Source organism: Aphelocoma coerulescens, chromosome 4A (assembly GCF_041296385.1).
Source record: "Aphelocoma coerulescens isolate FSJ_1873_10779 chromosome 4A, UR_Acoe_1.0, whole genome shotgun sequence".
Classification (NCBI taxonomy): Eukaryota; Metazoa; Chordata; class Aves; order Passeriformes; family Corvidae; genus Aphelocoma; species Aphelocoma coerulescens.
This window is the reverse complement of record NC_091018.1, coordinates 20,984,645-21,001,845: the sequence shown is the minus strand read 5'-3', so window position 1 is coordinate 21,001,845 and position 17,201 is coordinate 20,984,645. Positions and strand designations below refer to the sequence as shown.

The window sequence follows — 17,201 nt, the reverse complement described above, 5'->3', positions numbered from 1 at the left end:
CACAGTGTCAGCTCTGCAGCATCTAAATTAATAAACTTTATTATTAAAGAAAATACATTTTGCATCAAAGTCATAAAAAAAAACCAACCAAAAAAAAATCTTCCCTTGGACACAGGGAATTCAACACACAGAGGTTACACATCCATGGACATCCCAAAGGTTACTGCATCTCCTCCTCCTTCTGTGCCCTGAACTCCTTCATGCTCCTCTGAAACAAGAGCAAAGGACAAATGTCACCAACATGTCCCTGAGTGACTTGTGGAGCACAGAGCCACTCCCCTGCTGTGCTGGGACTCCTCTGCCCGGAGCCTGGGAAGCTCTGACAGAGCTCCAGGTGCCTTTGGAAGTGACTGAGGGAAAGGGAGCCAGGCCACACCATGGATCAGGCAGAGCCTGTCCCAAAAAACTCCCGGGCTCTCCTGCCAAAGGTGTCTCCAACACAGGCTCAGCCTCCCCTCTCTGGGATCAAGGGCCAGAACAGACCTGGAGCTCCCCAGGAATGGCCCAGGGGCCAGAACAGACCTGGAGTCCCCCAGGAATGGCCCAAGGGCCAGAACAGACCCGGAGCCCCCCAGGAATGGCCCAGGGGCCAGAACAGACCTGGAGCCCCCCAGGAATGGCCCAAGGGCCAGAACAGACCCGGAGCCCCCCAGGAATGGCCCAGGGGCCAGAACAGACCCGGAGCCCCCCAGGAATGGCCCAGGGGCCAGAACAGACCCAGAGCCCCCCAGGAATGGCCCAGGGGCCAGAACAGACCTGGAGCTCCCCAGGAATGGTCCAGGGGCCAGAACAGACCTGGAGCCCCCCAGGAATGGTCCAAGGGCCAGAACAGACCTGGAGCTCCCCAGGAATGGCCCAGGGGCCAGAACAGACCTGGAGCTCCCCAGGAATGTCTCACCTCAAAGGTGTTGAGCACGTGTTGGCAAACTCCCATCAGGTCGTTCAGCCCTTTCCGGAACGGCTCCACAGCAGGAAGGGCCCCTTTGGGAAAAGGCAGGAAAAGATGGATTAGGGACATGGGAGGTGGCTTCCCAAGGGCAGTCCTCACCTCCCCAGGTGTGTGCCCCCTCCCCAGCCCCACAGCTCGGGGTGCCAGGGCTGCTCCCAGCCAGCCCAGGTGCCTGGAGGCAGGGCTGCTGGAGCAGAACTCTGTGAGCAGCCTGTGAGGCTCAGCACAGGGGCTCAGCACTGCAGCGCCTGGCAGAGGGCAGGGGAAAGGGCTCTTCTTTATTTAATGGACTCCTGGTAGGAAGCTGCCCTGAGAACAGGGCCCCAGACATGGAGGGACAGCCCCAGGCTCACCTCTGGTCTGGATCCTGAAGTTGATCTTGCTTTCTGAGGGGTGGGTGATGCAGTAGCCACAGAACTCCACGTCAGGGCTGTGGGAGGGCAGAGAGGAGAGGGAGCGGTGAAACCCAGGCAATCCACAGCAAATCCCAGGGAAATCAGAGGCTTAGGGCACCCCACAACTGCTGGGGCTCTGGATATTTCTAGAATGACTGAGGGGAGATGTGCTGAGGGGAAACTGACTGTGTGAGGGGAAACTCCCTGTGTGACCTTATTCCCTCACACCCATCTCGCCTGAACTGAGCTGGAGCTCTGCAGGGCAAAGACACAGCTGGCACCGTGCTGGCACCACAGCAGAGCAGTGCCAGCCCTGCAGATCCAAACGTGGGATCCTGGGTGCTTGGGATTCTCCCTGTCACCCAACCTGCTGCTGCTCTGCTGGGTGGAAGAGGCTGAGTGGTCCAGGGCACTGGAGGAGTTCCCAAGGCGTTGCAGGGCCTCTCCCTCCAGCTGAGCTGGGTGCTGGAGCTTTGGCCCCCAGCAGGAAGAGCCCCTTCCTGGCCAGCAGCTTCTTTTGTGTTGTCACAGTGATTTATCAGAGGGACCTTAAAGCCCATCTCATTCCACCCCTGCCATGGGCAGGGACACCTTCCACTGTCCCAGGCTGCTCCAAGCCCTGTCCAAACCCGGCCTGGGACACTGGCAGGGATGGGGAATCCACAGCAAGCGGAGTCCATGACCCAGTTACTCCTCCAGCAGCTCAGGAAGGACTGAAAGCCCTGGGCTGAGCTTTACTGGGGCTCTTGGGCAGGGGAGGGTGTGGGTGGAAGCTCAGGAGAGGCTGGTCAGGCCCTTTAGGGGCTGCTGGTGCTCTCAAGGTCCTGACACAGCACAAAGAAAAGGAGGAGCAGCAGGTGGGTTCCATGTCTGACACAAAGGCTCGAAGGGCGTGCACAGAGGGGATTTGGGATTGTCTGCCTCATCCCAGCGACAGCTGAGGCGTGGATCAGGAAGGAGAAGGTCAGAGCAGGGCATGGAGGTCCCTCAGAGGCCACACTCACTTCTTCATGACCATGTAGCGCAGGGAGTTGCCCAGGGTGTGATCCTCGTCGTGCAGCACAAACGTGACACAATTCCCGTCCGTCCCATCCGCCTGGATCTGTCACCAGCGGGAAGAGAAGAGCAGCTGTAACCTCCCTGAGGTCAGGGACACCTGAAGGGTGAGGATCTGCTCCTGTGCTCAGCTTCCCAGAGTAACTGGGAAGTCTGGCTGGGCCACCTCTGGGGCTGCTGTGGGACCAAAACACCTTCAGACAGGAGGGAAAGCTCCAGAATTCCACCTAGTTTTAAACCAGCTTAGTCCTGACCTCCACCTGCTGTTGCTCCCCACAGGATGACCTCGAAACCCTGAACTCCATTAAACTGACCTAAAAGGTTCCTTGCTGTCCCTCCAGTTTCAGGTGACCCCACTTGCTGTCCTCAGCCTCATTCCCTGCAGACCACGGACACCGTGGCCACTCCATGCCAGGGAAAGCCTCGTGGTGTCCCGGGGTGGGCTGGGGGCCTCTGGGGTGGCACCTGAGGGGTTTAGATGCAGCAACGGAGGGAAAGGCCGGTGGGATGGAGCACCAGGGTGGGAGCACAGGGATCCGGGCTGTTTCCCACTGCCGGCAGTGGGAAGTGGCCAAGGGCGACCTGCAGAGCGGGCTGTCCCTTGGAGCCATCCTGGCACGGTTTGTGCTGATGCTGATGCCACCCCACCCCGCGGGACGGTGCCCGACCGCTACGCCAGGCTTGGGAGTGACGGAATCACGGAATCATTTAGGCTGGAAAAGCCCCCCAAGACCACCGAGTCCAACCATTCCCCAGCACTGCGGGGGCCACCCTAACCCCTGTCCCCAGGGGCCACATCCACGCGGCTTTTAAACCCCTCCAGGGGTGGGCACTCCGCCCCTGCCCCGGGCAGCTGTGCCAGGGCTGGACAGCCCTTCCCACGAAGGAATTTTCCCTGATACCCCCTCTCACCCTCCCGGGGCACAACGTGAGGCTGCTTCTCCCCGGGAGCAGAGCCCGGGCCCTCCGCTCCACCTCCTGTCAGGGAGCGAGCGGGGTCCCCCCGTTCCCGCTCCCGCTCCCGCTCCCGTTCCCGCTCCCGATCCCATTCCCAGTCCCGCTCCCCCGGCCCCCGTGCCCCCTCACGGTTTCCAGCGCGGGCCCGCCGCCGGTGCCGGCCATGGCGGCGCTCGGGCCCCGCCGCTCCGGGGCTCCCGGCGGCCCCGCGGCCGGAAACGCGTCGGGGCCGGGCCGGGCCGGGCGGGGCCGCAGCGGGGCCGGGGGGCCCGGGAGCGCCGGTGAGCGCGGGGGGCTCGGGGGGTCCCGGGGCGGCCGCGGGGCCCGGGCTGGGCGGTGCCGGTGCCGGTGGGTGTGGGGGTCTGGCCGGGCACAGCTCCAGCTCCAGTCCCGGCCCCCGGAGGCGCTGCCGGCGGGAGGAGGCCGCGCTCGGCACCGGGAGCGGGCGTGGAGAGCGGGGGACGGGCCCGGGGGACACAGCAGGGCTGCTGGGGGTTACTGGGGTGCTACTGGGGGGTTACTGGGGTGTTACTGGGGGGTTACTGGGGTGCTACTGGGGGGTTACTGGGGTGTTACTGGGGTGTTACTGGCGTGTTATTAATGTCTTACTGTGATGTTACTGCCGTGTTACTGGTTTGTTATTAGTGCGTTACTGGTGTGTTATTAGTGTGTTATTGCTATGTTACTGATGTGTTTTTGCCGTGTTACTGGTGTGTTAGTGCGTTACTGGTTTGTTATTAGTGTGTTACTGGTGTGTTACTGGTGTGTTACTGCCGCGTTACTGGTGTGTTATTAGTGTGTTACTGGTGTGTTATTAGTGTGTTACTGGTGTGTTATTAGTGTGTTACTGGCCTATTTACTGGGGTGTTACCGATGTATTCCCGCCGTGTTATTGAGGTGCTACTGGTGTGTTACTGGTGTGTTACTGGCGTGTCTGGGAGTGGACGGTGTCGGGGAGGATGTAGCACTGCGTGGTTTAATTAGTTAATGGATTCTTTCATCACGGGGGTGCGGGGAGGCTGTAGGGGGATGGGCTCTGCTCCCAGCGAGCAGCGACAGGATGGCAGGATGTGGCTGTGCCAGGGAGGTTTAGGGGGGATATTGGGAACATTCTGGCCTGGGAAGGGCTGTCCAGCCCTGGCACCGCTGCCCCGGGCAGGGGTGGAGTCCCCGTCCCTGGAGGGGTTTAAAAGCCGCGTGGATGTGGCACGTGGGGACAGGGGTTAGGGTGGCCCCGGCAGTGCTGGGGGATGGTTGGACTCGGTGGTCTTGGGGGGCTTTTTCAGCCTTCACAATTCCCTGATTCCATGCTTTGGGGTGCATGTGTTCCCTCTCTAGGGAGCTGCTGACCTAATCACCGTCGTGTTCTGTGTCCTTGCCCCCCTCCAAACCCTGTAATGCTGCTTCCAGGAAGGGTGATGGGTCTGGAAGACCACGTGGATTAATTTCCTTGGTGATGCACTGGGGGAGCCTGAAGTAAACTCTGTGATCTTGAAGCTGAACTTGGGATGAGCTGGAGCACGAATGTCACAATTCTCAGGCTCAAAATGAACAGGAGAACCCCAGGGCTTCACGTTGGAATATTCTGTAATGAAATAATGATTTTTCCAGCTGCCCAGCAGAGGTTAAAGGGAAGCCTGGGCTGCTTTCTGCTGAGCTCACCCTGCTCAAACGATCTCTTTATTGCAGCAGTTTGCAACTCGCTGGGTTGCAACACCTCCCCTTGTTGGGTGCTTAAACAGCAGCGTGGTGCCCTTGGCTTTCTGTAAGGATTTCTGGAAGCACAGGCAGGGACCTCCTCCGTGGCACTGAGCTGTGAATCTTCTGGGCCGCAAGAGCCACTGGAAAACAGTAAATCGTCCTTACAGGAGTTTTAAACATCGTGTTGGAGACTGAGCCTGTGTTTCTGGTGTTGCTTAAGAGGTTTTTCTGTGCCTTTTTTCTGTGCCCTAGTATTGGGAAGGAATTGTTCCCTGGGAGGGTGGGCAGGCCCTGGCACAGGGTGCCCAGAGCAGCTGTGGCTGCCCCTGGATCCCTGGCAGTGCCCAAGGCCAGGCTGGACATTGGGGCTTGGAGCAACCTGGGACAGTGGGAGGTGTCCCTGCCATGGCAGGGGTGGGAATGGATGGGCTTTAGGGTCCCTCTAACCCAAACCCTTCTGTGTTTCCAGGATCCTTCAGTTAAATCCCCAGAGGGACTTCAGACAGAAGCTCGTGCATCTCGCAGTGTCTTTTTGGAAGGTTTGATCTTGGCTACTTCCAGCTGTGTAATATTGTAAGTTTAGATAGCAAACAGCTCTGCAAAGGGGTTGATTTAAGTGGGTTTCACTCCTGACTCCTGTAACTGCTGAGGAGGGACGTTCTCCAGCAGTTTAACAGCTTTGTGTTACTAACACGACTGGTACGGGGCTGCTCAGGGACAAAAATGCTCCTTGCTAATCTCTTTTACTTCCTTTAACCCGCTCTGCTCAGAGCTGGGGCTGGTGTTCCTGCAGAGCACGGGGCTCCTGTGTCCTGACTACAGCGAGGGCCAGGAATGTGGGGAGTTAGGAGTGTGAACCTGGGGAGCAGAGGGCTGTGAATGTGGGGAGTTGAGGTCTGAATTTGGGGAGACGAGGGCTGTGAATCCAGGGAGGTGAGAGCCGTGAACTCAGGGAGCTGAGGACTGTGGGATCCTGCAGTGCCAGCGAGTGTCACCTCGGTGCTGCTGCTGAAGCATCCCCTGGGGTGGGGGCTCTGTGAATATCCGGCATTGAAAGCACAGAGACTTGAGGGAATGGTCTAAAGCACTTCCCAATGCTCGGTGTGAGGCTGCCATTGTTCTGCTCGATTGTTCTGCTCGGGGAACCAGCCCTGAGGTTAGCTGGTCCTTGCAGGGCAGGGGGAAGCTTTGGGGAGGTGTTTTCTGGTACAGCTGCTCCTTTCTGTTGCTGCTGGGTGACTGCAGGAGCAGGCACTGGATTGCTCAAGAGGCTTGGTGGTGTTTGTGATTCCAGGCCGTGCCCTGGTGTTGCTCCACAGGCCTGGGGCAGCCCTGGGCTGGCCAAAGCCTCTGTGTCCAGTGGATCTGGAGGGCCAGGAGGGTGCAGGGAATTCCCTGGGGATAGTTAGCTTATGATATTATTTAAGACAGGAGCATTTCGACCTGAAAATGATCCAAAGGGGAGATTACTCAGAGCTGAAACATGAGGGAATAAGCAATTCCTTGGAAGCTTCCTGCAGGAGCCACCACCTCCACCTGAAGAGCAGCCAAGGCAGAAACCAGACCCAGCAAGTTTATGAGGATGAAAGAAAACTAAACTGTGGATAAGTCCCACTAAATGCTGCTCACAGAAGGTCAACCCCAACAGCCAGAGCAGCTGTGGCTGCCCCTGGATCCCTGGAAGTGTCCAGGGTGGGGTTGGACAGGGCTTGGAGCAGCCTGGGACAGTGGAAGGTGTCCCTGCCATGGGGATGGTCTTGAGGGCCCTCCCAACCCAAACCATTCCATGGTTCTGTTCCCTTGGCAGTGCTCCGTGCTGCCAGCTGAGTGTGTGGAGTCTGTCCTGTGGATAAATCTGTGGCTTTCTCCTTTTCCCCTCCAATGCCAGGCTCAGACCTGTGGGAGGTTTGGAGGTGCCCTGGTTGGTGCTGGCCGAGCCTGGGTCTGTGGAGCTCAGAGTGCCCAGGTGAGCCCTGCTGGGACCTCCCTTCACATTAATCCAGGAGAGATCCCTAATTCCCATCAGGCAGTGCCAGGGGGATGGAAAGTCTGGCTGGGCACGGCCTGTGCTCAGACCCAGAAGCTCAGCAAGCGCTCCTGCTCTGTGGCTGTTCCCAGAGGTGTCCTGGGGCATTTGAGACAGGTCTGTGATCTTTCCAGATGTTTCGAGGCACAGAACAGAGCAGGCGGTAAACAGGGCCTAAGTGCAAAGTGAAAAATGAGATTTTTGGGTTTTGCAGGGTCCAAAGTCGTCCTAAGCCCTTCCTAAGCAGAAAAGAGGCTTATGGATGTGTGGGATGAGCGGGGCAGCTGTTGCAGCTGGGCTCTGGCATGTGCTCCATGTGTTAGATCTGGCTCTGGCAGTAGATTAATGTGCTGATACTGGAGCTGATTAAGAGTGTCCCTGTCTGTGGCAGCAGGGATGTTCCTCCGGCTCTGGAGACTGATGGAGTCCCACAGTTTGGGTTTGGGTTGGAAGGGAGCTTAGAGCTCATCCAGTTCCAGCCCCGACACCTTCCACTGTCCCAGGCTGCTCCAAGCCCTGTCCAGCCTGGCCTTGGACACTGTCAGGGATCCAGGGGCAGCCACAGCTTCTCTGGGCACCCTCTGTGCTTCACCACCCTCCCAGGGAACAATTTCTTCCGTATATCCAACCTGAATTTCCTCCTTTCAGTTGGAAGCTGTTCTGCCTTGTCCTGTCACTGCAGTTCCTGATGCAGAGTCCATCTCCTGCTTCCTTGTCCGCCCCTCCAGGCACTGGAAGGGGCTCTGAGGTGTCCACCCAATCCTCTCTCGTCCTTCCCAGCTCTCTGTGCCCTGGCCAGGTGGATCCACGTGCAGCTGAGGATAAAGGATCCGTTTGCAGAGGTTCTGCCTGCTTTGAGCTGGGCAGATCGTGAGCTTTTACAGCAATCCCGAGGGAACGCACCCTGGGAGCGTCTGGATCATGGAAGGGAATGTTCTGGTGGGACTGAGCTCGGGGCAGTGATTTTGGGGCAGTCTGGGAGCAGTCAGAGCCCTGGGCTGTGTCACAGCTGTGTCACCAGCACTTCCTTTGTGCTCCAGAGCTGGGCATGGGCAGCTTTGCCAGGAATGAGCAAGGAAAAACTTAAAGGTCAGCTGAAGAGCAAAACAGAAGGGCACTACCAGGTAGAAGTCCAGGTGGGAACAAGGCAGGGGGAGTTCTTGGTGGGATCACCGAGTGCAGGGCACGGTGGTGATAAAAACCCCTCTTTCTAGAGGGTTTTGTGTCGTCCTGAGCAGAACCTAAAAGGGGAAATGAGAGAACTTTGTGGTCATGAAGTCCTGTCTGAGTCCTGGCCACGTCCTGGTCCTTGTGCCAATGGCCACCCTGCAGGTCCCTTTGCCACCCTGCAGGTCCTGGTGCCACCCTGCAGGTCCTGGTGCCACCCTGCAGGTCCCGGTGCCACCCTGCAGGTCCCTGTGCCCAGCCCCTGAGCTGAGCCCTGTTGTGTCCCCCAGCAGGAGAGGAGCCATGGCCATCCTGTTCGCTCTCGTGGCCAGGGGCACCACCATCCTGGCCAAGCACGCCTGGTGTGGAGGGAACTTTCTGGAGGTGACGGAGCAGATCCTGGCCAAAATCCCGTCCGAGAACAACAAACTGACCTATTCCCACGGCAAGTGAGTGAGCCTCTCCTTTGGGTCTGGGGGACGCTGCTGGGGATGCACGAGGACAGGAATAACCTGAGTGTGTCTGGGCTTTTTTCTGTAGTTCGGGATTTTTTTTCCATCCAGATTCCCATTTGATGGAATGTGCCACCAGCTCAGTAGGTGCTTTTGTCCCCCAGAGCTTTGCACATCACCAGGATTTGAGTTCAGCTCCAGCAGTAGCACAAGGCAGTTGGTACAAAATCCACTTCCCTCTTTTTATGCAATTCCAAAGTGAGCTGGAGGGTGCCCAGCTGTGGAATCTTTGGAGTTTGGCTCATGGAAGCTTTCCCTGGATTTTCTGAGGTGTGAACGTGGCTTTAGGTAAAACTGTCACCAAGCTTGGGCTGGATCCCAGGGCCTCTGAGACAAGCTGTGCTCACAGAACACGTGGGGTCATCCTGAGCTGCCCCAAAGCCAGTCTGCAGGACAGAGGGGTTTTTCCTGGGATTTTTCCAGCTCTCTGAGCCCTTGGTCAGTGTTGGTAGGAAAACTCCCTGGATTCCATCCAAGGTCGTTTACCCTGTTCTGAAACAGGAAAAACTTGAGTTACTTTGAGCTCCTGAAATTCATTTGAGGAGTTCTTTTTGTTTTTAAGAAGAACCTCTGTGTCTTTTGTATAAATCTCCAGAGAAAAGGAGCTCTCTGGCACCAGGAATTCTTGGGGTTGCTCTCTCTCTGCTGTTGGGATCCTTCTTGGACTCTCTGAGGAGTCCCCAAGGTGGTACCAGACCAGTTTCACCTCCCTCCTTCCAGGAGACTTGTAGGATTTTGGAACTTTTTTATGGGAACAGACCTTCAGGGCAGAAACCTGTGCCAGGGTAGGTGGCACAGGGTAGATCCACACCTGGACATTTACCTGGCACATGTTGGCACCTGTGCCAGCTCCGTAGGAAAACTGGGATTTTCTCTTCCCAGCCCCCAAAGGCCCCAGAGGCAGCAGTGGCTCCTGGAAAATGAGTCCTGTGGCAGCTTGCACTGACCTTTTGTTCCTTCAATTCCCTGCAGTTACCTGTTCCACTACATCTGCCAGGACAGGATCATTTACCTGTGCATCACAGATGATGTGAGTATTTGGGGCACAGCTGGGCCCGAGCAGGCCCTGGGGAGTTTGGGAATTTTGGGATCTATTGAGGGCTGATCTGAGGTGCCTTTTGTCCCACTGGAGCTGCTCTAACCTCAGTGACAGCTTTGAACTCAGCCTGGAGCTCCAGTCGGAGCCGTGGCATGGTTTGGGTTGGGAGGGACCTTAAAAATCATCCCATTCCAACCCCAGCCGCGGGCAGGGACCTTCCCCTGCTGTGGATGGTGAGTTTTGGGGTGAAGCCCTTGGCTTTGCCCAGTTTCTCTCGCAGTGTGGTGGGTTGGTGGTGCAGAGAACATTGCAGCTGCCAGTGGAATTTGCCTGGTGCTCCTGAACTCCGGGGGTGCTGAAGGAGAAGCTCCGCTGGGAGCAGCAGTGGAGCTGGGCCAGCCCCGGGGCCGCCCTGGCTGGGCAGGGCAGTGCCAGTGTCACAGCCAGCCAGGCCGGCCAGAGCTGGCAGCTGCAGCCCCTCCAGCCCTGTGGGACTCCTGGCATTCCCTGCTCTCCGTTCCCAGGACTTCGAGCGCTCCAGAGCCTTCACGTTCCTGAACGAGATCAAGAAGCGGTTCCAGACCACGTACGGCTCCCGAGCGCAGACCGCCCTGCCCTACGCCATGAACAGCGAGTTCTCCTCCGTGCTGGCTGCACAGCTGGTGAGGCCCCGGGCCGCTCCCTGCCAGCCCAGCTTCCCCCAGCAATCCTCCTGGCGTCGGCTGGGGGGGTTTGGGATGAGATTAAAGCCAGAATGTCCTGGGAAGGGTGGGGCCTGTCCCTGCCCTGTGCCTGTGGGGTGGGAGGCTCTCAGTGCTCTGCTGTTCTCCAGGGAGGGCTTGGCTGTTTTCCTGCTGATCCCACGGGAAGGGCCAGGTTTGGGGGTGTCACAGCTGCAGGAGGGGGACAGCCAAGGAGTTCTGGGAGACTCCCAGCTGTCCCAGTTGTGTGGTGGGTGCAGGGTGAGGCCAGGGCTCTGAGGGAGGATTTGCACCTGCACTGCTGCTGCCTGGAGTTTGCACTGGAATTTGGGACTGTGAAGGGGGTTTGAAGCAGGGAGAGTCATGGGAGTTCATTCCAGGAGCTGCTCCTTGGCTTCCACAGCAGAGGGAGAGCGAGGAACAGTAATGCCAGTGTGTAAGGAATGGGATTAACTTCCTGTGTGAGGGGAAGGAGCTTTTCCTCTCCAGCCTTTGATACGTGGGGACTGAAACTACCCGCAGTGCTGACTCAGCACTTGATAAGCTGTTCAGGGCTGGAATAAGCTGGAATTGCCTTATCAGAAAAGCCAGGCTGTCTTTGGAGCCATGGGGCTGATATTCCTCTAAAATCCCAGCCTTTCCATCCCCCCCAGCACAGCAGGAGCTGCCTGCCCGAGCTTTTCCACATTTCATGGATCCCAGTGTCAGTTGGGTGCTGGCAGAGCCCTTCCCTCCCTGATTCCAGGGGATGTGAGGGCTGACATTCCCGGGGGGGCAGGAGCAGGGATGTTCTCCAGGAACATCCTGTGTGAAGCTGAGGGGGAGGCAGAGATCCAGCCCCAGCTCGGGTGCAGCACTCGGATAATCCTGCAAAGGGAGGCTGTGCTTCCAGTAAAACCAGTGCCCAGCTTTGGCAGTGGCCAGTCTGAAACCTCCTGGGAATCTCCCCCTGAGGAGAAGGAGGAGGGCCCGCTGGATTTGGTGCTGTCACCATGAGTGTGAGTGCCCAGCTGGGGGTGGCAGTGTCAGACTGGCTGCCTGTGCTGTCAGGGATGCAAACTGAGCCTTATCCAGGAGAAAATCAGGATTTCAGCAGCCCTGTGGGTGATCATGGAGCAGTGACTTAAAATCCATGCAGGAATAGCAGAGCTCAGCTCCCTGATGCTGCCTGGGCCTTGGATTCTGCCAGTGCTGAGGCTCCTCTAAGCTGGCATTGGCTCGTGCTGCTGTCGCCCACCCCGAGCTGTGCAGTCACCAAAGGATCCCCGGGATCCCCAGACTGGGGGGAACAGTCTGAGAGAGATCCCTGTCCCTTGTGAAGGGAGTTGAGGGGGAGAGATGACAGGAGCAGTGCTCGGGATGACACCAGAGGGGCTGGGAGCAGCAGAGCTGTCAGTGGGTGCTCAGCTGTACCCAGGAGGTGGCAGGGGAGATCTCTGGGATGGCTCCAGGACGGGGGATGGCTCCTGGCTGCTCCATTCCTTTGGGGAGGGCAGTCAGGCCACTCACACTGGCCACCTGCAGCGTCTGGTGTGGCATTCCCAAACTGTTGGTTTGCTGAGGGTCCTGTCTTCCCTGGCTCCTGGTTTGTTGAGGGTCTTTTCACTGGATCCTGTTGTTGAGGTCCTCTTTTCACTGATGCTTGGTTTTTGAGGATCCCCTTTTCCCTGACTCCTGGTTTTTGAGGATCCTGTTTTCTCTGCCCCTTCTCTGTTGCAGAAATACCACTCAGAGAGCAGAGGCCCAGACCAGGTGGCAGAGACACAAGCCCAGATCGACGAACTCAAAGGGATCATGGTCCGGAACATCGGTACTGCTTCCCTTGGGAAATGCTCTCTGCTGCTTCCTTTATTTTGGGTTTGGCTGTTGACAAGTCTGACCACTCAAAATAGAGAATTAGATCTGGAATTGACCGAAATTCAGCCCCAGATGCAGCCTGTGGGATGTGAGGCTGTTCCCTAAGTCCCAGCTTATCCTGGGAAGTCTGGGAACTGCAGCCAGGAGCTCCTGGCTTGGGGTTGGGTGTTGAGAGCAGCTTTTGGCACTGGGATTTCACCTTCAGAGCTGGATCTTTGTCTCTTTTCTCCAGACCTCGTGGCACAAAGAGGAGAGAAGCTGGAGCTGCTGATTGATAAAACAGAGAATCTTGTGGATTCGGTGAGTCTGGGGAGATCCTGGAAGTTGTGTTACTGTTCCACAGGGAGCAGGGAGGTGGGGACAGCACCTGGAGACACTTACAGGGACACAGAAGCATCGAGACCTGCAGGGAATCCTTCCACCCTCCTTTGAGCTGTTTCCCAGCTGCATCCATCCCAGTTTGGAGAAGATCCAGCTCCCCCTTGCTCCTGGTGCCACAGCCAGCCCAGGGTGACACATTCCTGTCCTCATCCTGTGTGCCCACGGTGGGGAAAACCCACTCATTATCTGCAGTGATAGGAGAGATAAAACCACAGTTGCACTTCCCTGGCAGCCTGGCCTGGAGGCAGCTGGGTGCACATAAACTGGAAAATGTGCATCTGTGGAGCTGTTCTGATCCCAGCAGGGAAAGTGTGGCTGATTTAAAATTTAAAAAGCTGAGTTGTTGCATCTAAATAATCTTTAAAGACTCTGGAGCTTCTTGGAGTGTTTCTGCGGAAGTGCAGACTTAAAAAAAACCCCAAATTAATGTAATTCTGCAGCACTGTTATCTGGTAAAGTGCTGTGCACTCTGGAAGCTTTTTGTCTTTCCTTTGGGAATCCCCTACCCTGGCTCAGCATCCCCTCTGCAGCATCCTGGCCTGGTGCCCAGCTCCTGTGGCATCCAATCCTCAGGCTGGGAGAGTGCCAGGAGCTCCTGTGTGGGGATCCAAACATCTCACAGCTGTCAGGAAGCCCTCCTGCTTTGGAGGGGCAGCAGAGATGCCTGGAGTTACCCAGCAGGAACAGTCCTGCAGCCCCCAGGTGTTGAAACCTTCCCCCATCCTCAGGTGGTGGCAGGAGTGAAAGCTCAGGGAAAGCTTTAGGGGAAGGGACCGGAATTCCTTCAGCAGCTGGGCTGAGTTCCTGGAGGAGCTGTCCCAGGGAGTGCTGGCTTTTGGAAACCACAGGGAAAGGAAGGATGGAATATCCTGCAGTGGGAATGTCCCACAGCCCAGGAGGGAGCGACCCAGGAGACCCAGGGCTGACGTTGCCCACTTTGGGAATGGGCTCCAGGGCAGAACTGCAGCTCACAGGGATGTGGTTCCTGCCTGCTGCAGCCTCGTGGAGGGAGGTTTGTAGGAGAACTGGCAGATCCCAGCTGGGATGGCTGCTTCCATGGGTAGTGCCTCCTGCCCTGAGCTGTGTGGGGAACGTGTGTGGGAATGGCTGCACGGACCCAGCCTCGAGGGCATTTGGGGCCATTCAGTGCCCAAAGCCTGATTTGAATGAGTGGAATTGCAGGGAACAGAGAGGAGGCACGGAATGGGACCAGCACAAGCTTTCCATAACAGGGTGCCCAGAGCAGCTGTGGCTGCCCCTGAATCCCAAGGCCAGGTTGGACAAGGCTTGGAACACCCTGGAACGGTGGGAGGTGTCCCTGTCCACGGCAGGGGTGGCACTGGATGGGCTTTAGGTCCCTTCCAACCCAACCCATCCTGGGATTTTCCTTGTTTTCTCTTGCAGTCAGTCACTTTCAAAACCACCAGCAGGAACCTTGCCCGAGCCATGTGTATGAAGAACCTCAAGCTCACCATCGTCATCATCATCGTGTCCATTGTAAGTGTGGAGCACAGGAGCCTGGAGCTGCTGAGCCCCTGGGAACACCAGGCCCACGCTGTTATCCTGGGATCTGGGGGGGCAGAACCAGGGCAAGGAGTGTCCTGATGGGCCTGTGTGAGGAGAGGGGGAAGGCTCTGGGAAATCAGTACTGCAGTACTGAGGGGCTGGGGGGCTCGGCCTGGAGGAGAGGAGGCTCAGGGGGGACCTTCTCGCTCTCCAAGCACCTCGAGGAGGTCGTGGTGAGGTGGGGTTGGCCTCTTCTCACAGGCAACTGCAGAAATGGGCTCAGATTGCATCAGGGGGGTTCAGGTTGGATATTAGGAAAAATTCCCTGACAGAGAGGTTAAACCCAGCTGGGGTCACCGTGGAGGTGTTCAGAACACGAGTGGCTGTGGCACTTTGGGACGTGGTGGGATTTGATCAAAGGTTGGGCTCGGTGATCCTGGAGGTCTTTTCCAACCTTTGTGACCCTCTGAGAGGAGATGGGAGCACTGAGTCCATGAGCTGCCCTTGCTCGCCCCAGCAGCAGCTGAGGTGCCCTGCTCGAGCTGGGGTGGCTTCTTAGCCCTCAGTCCTGGTGGGATCTCATTCTGTGACTCGGAAGTGGCTTTTTTGGTGTGACAGTTCCCCTCCAGCTGTAAGGACTGTGGATGGAGCACGGGGAGGGGGCTGGAGGGCAACTGCAGGGTCAGGGTGGGAAGCACTTTGTCACCTCCTGCATGGGGACAGTTCTCAGCTGCAGCGATGTGGAGGGACAGGAGGGTGTTACTTTCCTCGAGGCTCTGACAATCCGGGGTTTCCAGGCGTGTGCTGCGGGCAGCTGGTGAATGCTGGAATCCCTAATTCCCTCCGGCATTCCCGTTCTCCCTGCCAGGTGATCCTGTACATCATCCTGTCGGCCGTGTGTGGTGGGCTGGCCTGGCCCAGCTGTGTGCAGAAGTAACTGGAGCTGGTACTGGGCACTTGGAGATGAGGCAGAGTGAGAAGAAGGAACCTCCAGAGAAACTCCCGCCTGTCACCACCTCCCACCTCCCACCCCTCCAGGACTTGAGACTTTTTGCCTTATCACCCAGACAGCCCCAGCCGGTCGCTGCTCCTGCAGCTGTGACCTCAAGAGTGGGCTGGGTGAATTACTTGAAAGGATTTTTGTGTTCCTTTTGCTGTCCCAATGCCACCCCTTCCAGAGGGTTCCGTGCATGCCGGCCCCGCGTCCGTGTGGCTTCGCACCTGGATGGGGACAGGAGTGGCTGCAGCTGTCCCACCTGGGATGGAGCTGTCCCACAGAGGTGGTTCGGGGTGGGCTGAGCCAAACTAATGGGGACAGGCGGGTTTGGGGTGCCACATCTGGCCACGTGTGGCTCTCAGTGCTGCTCCACGGGGCGGTCACGGTGTCACCCTGGTACAACAAATGGGGTCTGGGCTTTGTGCACTCACAGGTGGAGGTGCTGCTGCTGGGGACGTCTCCCTGTTCCTGGAGGTGATCCTGCAGGCAGGAGGAGGCTGTGGGGTCACCTCAGTGTGTGCAATGGCTGCCTCTTCATCCTCACTTCTTCCTCATCTCCCCCCTGATGGCTGAGCGGACACAGGAAAGGAGACGGTTGCACAGTTCAGGATCTGCTTTCTCACAGATGATTTCTCCTGCTCCTCTTTGGAGGGTGGACTGCAATGAATAGAATTCTGTCACTGGCTATGGTGAATTTGGGGCCAGTCTGGCTTGCTGAGGTGTCAGGGAGCTGCTGCTTGTGCTTCTCCTGGAAGGTGTGCACTGGAACTGGAGGGCAGTGGTGGCTGGTGACTTTCTCCAGGGTCTGAGGGAGAAGGGCTCTGCCAGAGGATGTGGTAACGTTCTCCTCTGGAAGGATTTCAAACCAAACCCAAGGCTGGTAACCAAATGCAGGCTCAGGGGCTCTGTTTCTGTCCCAGCTGCACATCTCCATCCCCAGCCTGGCCTGGCTGAGGGAGCTGGAGCTGCTGGGGCCTGGGCAAGGGCTGGTGGCACTTCTGTGCTGGAGCTGAGGGCTCCTTCCCAGGGAAGAAATGGAAACACCCTTCAGGTGGGAAGGAATCTGCTTTTGGCCCAGGGAGGTCGAGGGGTGGAAGGGGAGGCTTCTTCTGGTGCCTGAGCTGGAGCACGAGGTCAGTGCTGTGGAGTCCTGGTGACACTGGCAGGGTGGGGATGTGGCTCCGCTGCTCCTCCCTGTGTGACACTGACCATGGAGCTTCCCAGCAGGGCCCAGGGGAAGAGTTCTCCTGTGAACAGTGGCTCCTGTGGATTGGTCTCCTGCTGGGCTGAAGTCTCACCAAGGGTGATTGGATCTTGATACCCACAAAGTGCCAGTGGCCACTGACACCTGCTTCTCTTTCTGTTCTGAATGTAAAGCTTGGAGAGCCCTCCCTGCAGCTCCTGCTCCTGCAGCCCCGGGTCCAGCTGTGCATGTTTTAGGGATCGTGCTGTTACCATGTTCATTTGGATGATTTCTTGTCTTACGTACAAATAATTTTTAAAGAAAATCCTTCCTTTCCTTCTCGAGGATGCACTGAGGCATTAGTGTAAAAACATGACCTTGATTTCAATAAAATTCCTGTACAGAGAGCAGAGTTCCTTAGTTCTGTGGGAAACCTACCTCGGGACTGCCCAGTGCTGTTGCAGGGGTACTTTTGGAAGCAGGCTCATGCATCGGGGTAAGGGAGTTGGATTTCCTCCTGGACTTGCAGGAACTGTTGGAGTTGTTGATTTCTCAGTTTGAGGAAAAGCTGCATTCTAATGGTATCAGCCAGGGCTGGGGGCAATAGAGAATATTTGGAGCTGAAGGGAGATCACTTGGTGTGAGACCAGCTTAGAAAAATGAAAGGGTAAAGTTGAATTACAGCTCCCGAGATTGATGGTTCTGACAGAGCTGTGCTCAGGGCTCCCTCCTGAGGTGGGACAGCCTCTCCCAAGTGCCCGTCAGCACCAGGTT

General features: G+C 57.3%; 2 protein-coding genes across 4 annotated transcripts; one reads left to right on the top strand and one right to left on the bottom strand.

The window, feature by feature from the left end:
* Nucleotides 1-23: 23 nt before the first annotated feature.
* LOC138110621 (DNA-directed RNA polymerases I and III subunit RPAC2-like) lies at nucleotides 24-3,567 on the bottom strand. Its single transcript, XM_069015751.1, has 5 exons — nucleotides 3,487-3,567; nucleotides 2,349-2,446; nucleotides 1,303-1,379; nucleotides 899-981; nucleotides 24-208 (listed from the first exon to the last, which is right to left on the bottom strand). Exons 1-5 carry the CDS (start codon nucleotides 3,520-3,522, stop codon nucleotides 161-163), a joined length of 342 nt encoding a protein of 113 aa, XP_068871852.1. The 5' UTR covers nucleotides 3,523-3,567; the 3' UTR covers nucleotides 24-160.
* Nucleotides 3,568-3,588: 21 nt separating this feature from the next.
* VAMP7 (vesicle associated membrane protein 7) lies at nucleotides 3,589-16,834 on the top strand. Of its 3 annotated transcripts, none has more exons than XM_069015746.1 (9): nucleotides 3,589-3,638; nucleotides 5,528-5,631; nucleotides 8,545-8,700; nucleotides 9,736-9,793; nucleotides 10,327-10,464; nucleotides 12,223-12,313; nucleotides 12,593-12,660; nucleotides 14,146-14,238; nucleotides 15,116-16,834. In XM_069015746.1, the coding sequence occupies exons 3-9, from the start codon at nucleotides 8,555-8,557 to the stop codon at nucleotides 15,182-15,184; spliced, it is 663 nt and encodes a 220-aa protein (XP_068871847.1). In that variant the 5' UTR covers nucleotides 3,589-3,638; nucleotides 5,528-5,631; nucleotides 8,545-8,554; the 3' UTR covers nucleotides 15,185-16,834. The 3 variants fall into 3 exon arrangements, with proteins under 3 accessions (XP_068871847.1, XP_068871849.1, XP_068871848.1); XM_069015748.1 differs by having other exon boundaries at nucleotides 8,542-8,700; XM_069015747.1 differs by lacking the exon at nucleotides 3,589-3,638 and adding an exon at nucleotides 4,461-5,280.
* Nucleotides 16,835-17,201: the final 367 nt, after the last annotated feature.